This window comes from Lagopus muta, chromosome 28 (assembly GCF_023343835.1).
Source record: "Lagopus muta isolate bLagMut1 chromosome 28, bLagMut1 primary, whole genome shotgun sequence".
NCBI lineage: Eukaryota > Metazoa > Chordata > Aves > Galliformes > Phasianidae > Lagopus > Lagopus muta.
In genome coordinates this window covers 744,695-754,911 of record NC_064460.1, presented here as the reverse complement: position 1 = coordinate 754,911, position 10,217 = coordinate 744,695, and the positions used below count along the sequence as shown (strand labels likewise).

General features: G+C 50.6%; 1 protein-coding gene across 1 annotated transcript; it reads right to left on the bottom strand.

Annotated features, from left to right (window-relative positions):
- Positions 1–2,410: 2,410 nt before the first annotated feature.
- LOC125685362 (uncharacterized) lies at positions 2,411–6,930 on the bottom strand. The gene is given in 3 exon segments (XM_048928360.1): positions 2,411–6,061; positions 6,063–6,388; positions 6,703–6,930. Coding segments are annotated over 3 exon segments (1,029 nt in total). The 3' UTR covers positions 2,411–5,586.
- Between the last annotated feature and the right edge of the window lie 3,287 nt (positions 6,931–10,217).

The window sequence follows — 10,217 nt, the reverse complement described above, 5'->3', positions numbered from 1 at the left end:
GGGGTGCTCTTGCATTCCCATAATATACTTAGTGAATTAGTTTGTTTCTCCTCAGCTCGGTGCCGCTGTTTTAATTATTTTGGGGTCCCCTGTTTCCTTTTTTTTCTGAGGCGCGGATCTGCAGATCCCTCCATCCCACTCGTCACGGAACCGGGCCGAACCAGCCCTTAAACTGTTGACAGGGGGCACAGGGCGGGGGGGGGGCAAAATTATTGGGGGGGAGGGGAGGTTCAAAGGGGGGGGCACAGGGTGGGGGGGGCAGAAGTGGAGTGGGGGGCAGAAGGAATTGGGGTGTGCGGGGGGCACGAAATTGTGTGGGGGTCATAGGGTGGGGAGGGTATGGGGGGCACAATGCATGGGGGTTGCGGGGGGGGGCACAGAGTGCGGGAGGGGCAAAATTCGGGGGGGGGGCATAGAGCTTTGGGGAGGGGGGGCACAGGGTGTGTGTGGGGGGGGTTCCCCCATTTTGGGGATGTGGTCAAAGCCCCTGCAGACCACTTCTGGGGGGGGGGGGCAGGGGGGTGACTGAGGGCGAGGGGTGGGGGTCTGTAGGGCTTTTGTAGGTGTTTGAGGGGGTTTGGAAGCGTCTGTGGGGATTTGAGGGCGCTGTGTGGGGGTGGGGGGTCTTGGGGGGGTTGGGGGGATCTTGGGGGGTTTCAGGGTCTGTAGGGTGAAGCAGGGGCCAATATGGGCCTGTATGGGGAGGAGGCGGACTGTGGGGTGGCTCCATAGGGGAAGGTTTGTAGGGTACCTGGAGGGACCTTGAAGGGGGAGGGATCTTGGGGCGGGGGGGGGCTATAGGGGAAGGGGGGGAGGTCTGTAGGGGTCTCGGTGGCGATTTGGGTGAGTCTGAGGGGTCTGTGTTGGGTCACATGGTCTGAAGGGGGGAGATGGGGCACTGGGAGGGAGCGGGGGGGTCTGCAGGGGGCTGAGGGGTCTGTAGGGGACGTGGGAAGGGTCTGTATGGGGGGGGTCTTTATGGGGCTGGTCTGGTCTGTATGGGGATATGGGGAAGGGATTTGCATGGGGATGTGGGGAGGGGGTTTGTATGAAAGGGGTCTGCATGGGGGGGAAGCTGGGGAGGGGGTCTGTATTGGGGAGGGGTTCTGTATGGGGGGGAAGGTCTGGGGGGTCTATATGAGGAGGAGTCTGATTGGGGGTTCTGTATGGAGAGGGATCTGTATGGGGGGGGCACTGGGGCTTTGTAGGGGGAGCAGCAGGCCCTATAGGGAATCTGGGAAGGGGGGGGGGGGTGGCTTTAAATATCCCCGGGGTGAACTGTGAGAAGCCAAGGAGCATCTATAGGGAGCTGGGGGTCTGTGGGGCTAGGGGGGTCTTTATGGGGCTGGTCTGTATGGGGATATGGGGAGGGGATTTGTATGGGGACGTGGAGAGGGGGTTTGTATGAAGGGGGTCTGTATGGGGAGGTGGTCTGTATGGGGGGGTCAGCATGGGGATATGGAGGGGGTCTGCGTGGGGGGGGTCTGTATGGGGGGAAGGTCTGGGGGGGTCTGTATGGGGAGGAATCTGTATGGGGGGGGCACTGGGGCTTTGTTGGGGGAGCAGCAAGAGTCCTACAGGGAACCTTGTTGGGGGGGAGCGGCTTTAAATATCCCCAGGGCGATCTGTGAGAAGCCGAGGAGCATCTATAGGGAGCTGGGGGTCTGTGGGGCTCAGGGGGGCCAGTAAGGGGGGGGTTATAGATTCCAGCCCCCCCCTCCCATTTTCCACCCCAGCCTCCCTTCCATGCTGCTGCCCCTGCTGTTGGCCCCCCCCCGGATGCTGTGGAGGTGACGCGGCCCTGCGGCGTCTCACTGAGCAGTGAGTGACCCCCCCCCCCACGGGCCCCCCCCTCATGAGGACACCCCCCCTTAACCCCCCCCCCCACCGGACCATCACTTCTGAGGAATCCCAGCCTTTCACCTGCCTGGACGGTTCCTCCACCATCGCCTTTCAGTGGGTCAATGACGACTATTGCGACTGTCGCAACGGCTCTGACGAACCTGGTGAGCCCCCCCCCTGCTCCCCCCCCTCCCCCAAAGCGGTCTGCAGGGGCTTCGACCCCTTCCCTCAATGGGGGAACCCTCCCGGTTGGCCCCCCCACACCCTGTGCCTGCCCCCATCCCCAAAGCTCTGTGCCCCGCCCAGAATTTTGCGCCCCCCCCCTGCACCCCCCCAATGTCGTGTGCCCCCCCTCACCTGCTCTCCCCCCTATTCCCTGTGCCCCCCCCCCACTCTATGACCCTCCCGTGCCCTTTGCTCCCCCCACCGTGTCCCACCCCACATCCTGTGCCCCCCCCACAGTTTTGTGCCCCCCCACCCTGCACCACCCTGATGCCCTGTGCCCCCCTCACTTTCCAATCAGCCCCACCCTTCGCCCCCCCACCCCAAACCCTTGCCCCCCCTCGTTTGCCCCCCTCTCCCTTTGCCCCTCCTTCCCACCCTTAATTCTCAAGGCATATGCCTTAATTACATAAGTTGTAAGTTAAGTCTGAAGGCATTTGCCTTAATTTAATAGGATCTCAGTTAATTCTGAAGGCATAGGCCTTCATTCCATCGCATCTAAATTAACTCTGAAGGCATATGCCTTAATTATGTAGGATCTAATTTAATTCTGAAGGCATATGCCTTAATTATGTAGGATCTAATTTAATTCTGAAGGCATATGCCTTTAATTAAATACGATCTAAGTTAATTCTGAAGGCATAAGCCTTAATTCCATAGGGGTGTATTTAATTCTGAAGGCTTATGCCTTAATTGTATAGGATCTGATATAATTATAAAGGCATACGCCTTAATTGCATAGGGTTGAAGTTAATTCTGAAGATTTATGCCTTAAATAAGACATTGAGATTTTGGAAAGGGTCCAGAGGAGGGCGACTAAGATGATCAGGGGGCTGGAGCAGCTCCCCTATGAGGACAGGCTGAGGGAGTTGGGCTTGTTCAGCCTGGAGAAGAGAAGGCTGCGGGGTGACCTCATTGCAGCCTATCAATACCTGAAGGGAACCTACACCCAGGAGGGGAGTCAACTCTTCAAAAGGGCTGACAACAGCAGGACTAGGGGAAATGGTTTTAAGTTGAAGGAGGGAAGATTTAGGTTGGATGTTAGGGGGAAGTTCTTTACTAGGAGAGTGGTTAGGCCCTGGAACGGGCTGCCCAGGGAGGTTGTGGATGCCCCGTCCTTGGACGTGTTTAAGGCCAGGTTGGACGGGGTCCTGGGCAACCTGATCTGAATGTGGATGTTTGGTGGCCCTGCTAGGCAGGGGGGTTGGAATTACATGATCCTTGGGGTCCCTTCCAACCCGGGTGATTCTGTGATTCTGTGATTCTGATTCTGTGAATTCCATACGATCTCAGTTAATTCTGAAGGCATATGCCACTAATTGCATAGCACCTAAGTTAATTCTGAAGGGATATGCCTTAATTCCATAGGCTCTAATTTAATTAGGAAGGTAAATGGCTTTAATTACAAAGGATCTAAGTTAATTCTGAGCGAATATGCCTTAATTCCATAGCATCTAAGTTAACTCTGAAGGCATATGCCTTAATTATGTAGCGTCTAAGTTAATTCTGAAGTCATATGCCATTAATTGCCTAGGATCGAAGATAATTGTGAAGGCATATGCCTTAATTATGTGGTATCTAAGTTAATTCTGAAGGCATATGCCTTATTTTCATAGCATCTAAGTTAATTGTGAAGGCATATACCTTAATTATGTAGGGTCTAAGTTAATTCTGATGGTGTGTGCCTTAATTTTGTGGGCCTAAGTTATTTCTGAAGGCATATGCCTTAATTCCATAGGATCTCAGTTAATTCTGAAGGAATATGCCTAAATTCCATAGGATCTCAGTTAATTTTGAAGGCATATGTCTTAATTCCATAGCATCTAAGTTAATTCTGAAGGCATATGCCTTAATTCCATAGCATCTAAGTTAATTGTGAATGCATATGCCTTAATTATGTAGGGTCTAAGTTAATTCTGAAGGCATATGCCTTTATTACGTAGGGTCAAAGTTAATTCTGAAGGTATATGCCTTTAATTTCATCGGATCTAAGGTAATTGTGAAGTTCCTTGTTCTTCTTAATTCCATAGGGTTGAAGTTAATTCTGAAGTTGTATGCCCCAATGAAATAGAAATAAATATGTTATATTATTTATTTACACGTTTCAATGAAATAGAAATAAATATGTTATTTATTTACATCTGTCTTAATTAATTAGAAATAAATATATTTTGTTTTTTACATCTGTCTTAATTATATACAAATGGAGATATGTTGTTGTATTGCTTCCATGATGTATAAATAAACGTTGTTCTGTGACTCTTGCAATAAGCAGTGCTGTGATGCAGCAGTGAGTTGGAAAGCTTCTCTGTGACTTACGTTCTCTTTTAGTCCCTTCACTCTTCTGTGTAATCAATGACGATCCAGGTGCTGTAATTAAGAGACACACAAAGAGTTTGGCAGAGCAGGTTGTGACAGCACAAAGAAGAGATGAAGGCCTCACCCTTATCCTGGCTCCCTGGAAAGCTCCACAGGAGGGATCCCCAAAAGAGACCCTTCCCCATTGGCAGCCAGCTCTCAAAGGGGGTCCAGGAGAGGCGCAGCCAGGCTCCATCCCTCCCAGCAGCACAGCGCATTGCCTTCACTGTGCTCCCAGGGCTGATCAGCGCTCGACCAGAGGCTCAGGCTGTGGTTCAGCAGCTCCCTTCAGTCCTCACAGTCAGATGCCTCGTGCTACCAGCATTTCCACTGCACCTCTCTAGGCTCATAGATCTTGAGCGCTGGCCAACAGGTGGCTTCTGCCAAATGCGTCTCCCACTACTTTCATGTTCCTCCCCCCATTGCCTTCAACATCGTTTTCAACAACCCGCTGTAGTTGGATTTTACCAGCAGCTGGCGCATGCAAGGGAATATGAGATCAGTCCACTCGATGCCAAGATCTTTGGCCCAAGAATTTGCAAGGGAACTTTCAAAATGTGTCCCCCCATCCGACTCAATTCCTTCTCCGTAGAAAGGACCTAAAATATTCAATCCAGCAACTGTTTTGTGTGCACCTATCTATCTATCTATCTATCTGCTACATCCCATTTCATCTTACCCATATATCTTGTTAAGCACACACGTAGAAAGCAGGGTTGTTCAGCTGTGCCCTTCCCCAGGTCACTCTGCTCTCCTCAGACCCCCAGGTCTGTCCCAGAAGCATCTTTCATCAGCCCTGCCTAGAAAGTGCTGCCTGCTTTTGTAGCACAAATTGACTAGTTGATGGTGAACTCCTGAATTCCTCATGCCTGGAAAAACTCCATGGGCCTCCTCAGCCATCTGCATCAACCCTGGATGTTGTTTGTCTCCACAAACAGCACCCCCTACCACCACATGTTCTTTCCAGAGTTATGTTCCCCCATCTCTGACTGAGAGAGTGAATCTGCTCTGGATCTTCTCCAGGTCTTTGTCGACTGCAGCATGCGCTACAGACCTCACATCAGGACATGTTCTGTAAACTCTACTGCCAGTTTCCTTGTGACAGATCCATCATTTTGCAGCAAGTCCCTTAGTGCTGCCATTCCAGCATTGAAAAAGTGAACATTAGGGGCAGGACGGCTGCTGGTAAGGAGAGGAAACGATGGATTCAGACTGCACAGAATAGTGACACAGACAGTGCCACGTAAGTGTCTTGGCTTTCGTCTTGGAATTCCTTCCTCTGCTTAAGCCTGTGGGGACACCTTGAAGGCTGAGAGATGGGGGCAGGAAGGCTGCTGTGTTTCTCGGCACTTGTATCAAAGTGTGCCGCTCAGGCTGCAGCCAGCTTTCTGTAAGGGCTGCCTGCAGGCTGCTCCCGCTGTGAGACTCCCAGTAGGCACAGCAGTAGGTACCTTCATCTCCGTCCTGTGTGCTGTGAACTGAGAGAGTGCAGATTTTATTCTCACTTTTATAGGACAAATATTTGCTCCTATCGGATTCCGAATCATAGGAAACTTGTAATTCTGCTGTCACAGAAAGGAGCCGTTCAGGAGCTCTGGCAGGCAGCTGTCAGTACCAGTGGATGTAGGCATTCTGAAATGCCCTCGGCTTTGCACTCAATATTCACAGTTCTGGATCTCGTTCTGGTAACAGGTGGTGGACTCTGTTGCAGCAGCACTTGTGCATGTCCGTGTATCAGAAGGAGAGAAAAGGCAGCAAGCACTGCCAGCCTGCTGCCCGCAGGTGTACGCAGGACAGCCTGCTGCTTCTGCTGCAAGTGGAGCCGGCATGGGGAGGGGAATGGATGCAACCAGGCTTCAGCCAGGGCCAGAAGTGGCAGCAGCAGCAGCAGCATTCTTGTCATGGTGCCTGTGTGCCTGTGCCCCAGGGAAAGCCCCCAGCTCTGTGGCAGGGACTGGGGCTGTGCCTGAGGGCAAGATGTGGCAGCCACCCAGAGAGGGGCCCTGGGCAGCCAGCAGGTGATGCTGTGGGAAAGCAGCACAACAGAGGGACCCTGTAGGCTGGGCCAAATGGTACAAGAAACACAACTGTTTTAGAGCCCACATAGGATGTGCCTAGAATAAAGATGCAGAGGGAAGGTCCCACAAGTTGTCTGCATTGTAACGTCTCGTTCAGGAAGCAGAGCGTGTCTTTGTGCAGGTTCCCTATGGCTCTGTGCTGCTGTGCATCCCATCTGGCACAGCAGTAGGTAGCAGCGTCTTGTGCAGCGAGTCTGCCCACTGTCAGGGTGCACTGGGATTTGGCGAGGTCCTTCTCGATGCTGAATTTCCCCTTATCGGATTCATTCTCAAGGAGCAGCCTGGTTGCCATGTAGGCAGTGCTCTTGGGAGCTGCCCCAGGCCTCCTGCAGTACCAGTCAATGAACAGAACAATATCCAAGGGAGTCTCTAGAGCAAGGTCTAGATCCCAGGACAAAAGCTGATCGGTTTCTGATGAAGCGCTCGCCATCCATAACCTTTAGATTTTTATAAACCTCACTGTTGGTTTCCTGCCTTAATGGCAAAACAGTCAGAAGTGAAAGCCTAGTTCTGATGGAAAAAATGCACGTGGTTTGGTGGGGGGGGGGGGGGGGGGGGAGGAGGATATATGTAAGTTGAATTTATAGCTGTCCAATGAGCTGGAAGATGAGCAGGAGTGCTGTGCTGGCCTCAGTCCTGCCCAGTGCTGCGTCAGGGCATCCAGGCACCAGGAGCTTGGAGGAAGTTGGACTGCTGCAGTGCGGGTTCAGGTTTTCCTGCTCTGTCTGCAAGGTGCAGACAAACACAGGGGAAACCTGGAGCTCTTGCTGCATTTTTTCATCCTGTAACAATTCCCAGGCTTGAATGCTCATGGTTCAGGGTTCTGTGTCCTGAGGTGGAACTCGGAAATCACTCGAGATGCAAACTCAGTGACTTAATTCTTCATGCCCTTCTGTCTCCTAGCCACTTCCCATACCACTTCTTCCTTCCTTGTTCTCTTTCTCTTGGACAACTCTAGTTCCCTATCAAGCATTTCCTAGGCATTTTTTGTTTTGTAACACCATCACTAATTCCATGTAAAAGGCAAAGACCCAAACTCTGGCAATCAGTGTGGGCAGCCCCCTGACCACCTCTCAGAAGATTGGCTGAACTGGAGAAGGAGCTGGGAGGGAACGAATTCAGGACAGCCGCCTCAAGTGGCCAAGGGGCTGTTCCTACCATATGACATCATGCAGAAGGAGAGTTTTGAAGGGGGAGTGAGTTGTTCTTCTTGCTCTTTTCCACTGCTCAGGGGGCTAGCTGGGCACTCGGTGGTGGGTGGCGAGCAACTGCTTGTGCATCACTTGTTATACGCATTTGTATGCATATAGTCATAACTATAATTCTTTGTATACATGTAGTCACAACTATAACTCTTTCCTCTATCTTAGTAAATAGTTTCATCTCAAGCCACGAGTTCTAGTTTGTGGTTGTGTTTTTCTTCCAGTTCTCTCCCTCATCCCACTGGGAAGGGGTGGTGCTTAGCCACAGGCTGTGTTAAACCACTGTGCCGTGTTTGGAAAGTGACGGAGGAGAGAAGAGGTGAGGAGACAGCAGCTAGAGACCCTCTGCTTGGACATCAGTGCCCCGCTGGGTCTGGAAGCCTGATGTGCCTCTGCTGCTGCTGCTCCTCAGGAGACAGAAGCAGTGCTCCCAGCAATAAGTGCTCTGGGACTGAAAGAGCAAGAGGAGGCAAGGCCTCTGATATGATATCTCATACAAACATGAGATTTACCAGCTGCTTTACCATTTATATGATATCTCATACAAACATGAGATTTACCAGCTGCTGATGCTTCAGGCCTCTTTGAAGGTTTCAGGTTTTGACAGCGAGAGAAAGGGGACACACAGGCACACACAAGTGCTGAGAGGGGCACATGACATGCCGTGTCATCATGGCACGAAACCTAAGGAGTCCATGAAACCTACATAAGCACATCCCTACACCCACCTTTACCTCCTTTTCTGTTTTGAGGACACTCACAGGGACTGGCTTGTTGGCTGCAGGCACTCAGCGTGAAAAGGCTGCTAACGCTCATTTAGTTCTGGTGTTTTAGCTGAAAGTCAAATACCACAGCACTGTGAATGCAGGGCAACAGCACTTATCCCAGTGAGGCCAGAGCTAAGCACAGGTAAGTGAACGGAGAGAGATGGAGGCAGAGGATCACAGAATCATAGAGAGGTTGAAAGGGACCTCGAGGATCATCAAGCTCCAGCCCCCCTGCCACAGGCAGGGCCAGCAACCTCCATATCTCATACTAGACCAGGCTGCAAACAGGAACAGATATGTAAGAAAATTGTCAGGGATGTTGGCTTAATAGGATCAAAGTAGTGCCAAGGAGCTCGAGCATGAGACCACTTAAAGGTTTTAAAATCTTCTCATTTTTAGCAGTTTGGCTGTTTATTTAAACAAGATGAACTAGAAAGCTGTTTTAAACAGAGGTAGCATAGAGAATTACTTTCTTTCTTAACATTGTCTTTTTGAATTGAAGTAGCCAAATATCTCATTACATGGTACAGATTTTCCATGAGCAGCTGCTCCAGTTTGATCCATATTGTAAGTTTTAACACACGTGAAACACAGAGATGTGTTGCAGCAATGAGTTAGAGAACGGCTCGGTAATGAGCTGCTCTGTCTTCATTTGCCAGCATGCTGAAGTAGCCAGTTGCTGTGTACATAAGACTCATTTCATTTGCCCTGTGTGTCTGCAGCTGTGAGCCAACTTTAGATACTGAGAGGTCATTGCAAAAAAAATCGTATCTGAAGACTGAATCAGATGCTATCTCCAATCCCATGAACACAAATTCTGGTGTCTGCCACCCTCTGCTGGAGTAAAGGAGTAAACTTTTTGAGCAGCTGTGTAAGGAGTGCGGGCGGATGAGCCCTGGGCTATTAGGACCAGCAGTGCCCAGCAAAGCAAAGTTTCTGTTAACTGCTATGAAGCACACTGTGCCACGAAGCACAGTCCCCTTTGGATTGATTTCAGCTTTGCTAGAATAATGTTAATTATGAAGTCTTCCTGTCGATTGACAGGAGGAATGTTTGGGAAGTGCTGTGGTTTTCCCCATGTGGTGCTGATGGGTCAGAGTGAAGACATCATGCAAGAGTAACACAGGTGTGTTTGAATGTTGCTGGAGGCAGCTACATGCAAAGTCAGCATCGGAGCTGAAATCAGGGGGTGCAGATCTGAGAGAGGATTGCTTGAAAAGCGGCTATCTGATCAAGTATCTGTGCATTTGGTTTAAAACTACCCCCCACTTTGTATTCTCTGATTCTAGGCATGGACTGAGACCACAATACCTCCAATTCCTCCCCCTGAATGACCACAAAGCTTTGCTCTCACAAAGCAGCTGGCTTCAGCCCCACGGGCTGCCTGCAATCTCCGATCTGCAGCAAACATTCTGCTGCCAGAGAACACAGCAGAGCCAGCTCTGCTCATTGCAGCAGACAGAAAAACACCTCCGCGCTCTTTTGCACTGCTTTCAGAAATGTGACCTTAGTTAACTAGGCTAACTACTTTTTGTAGACAGGAATTGGCTTATCCAATGGTGAGTCATCACCTGTGACTGTTTCAAATAAAGATCTTTTAAATCTGTTTTGCAAACTGACAATAAAATCCTATTTGAGCTTTTGTACAGTGGAATGGCTGCTTGTGCTCTGCCCGCCCAGTCCTGCAAACTGCACCTACACCCACCGCCTCATCCACTTACCTTATCATCATAGCAACATTGTTCAGT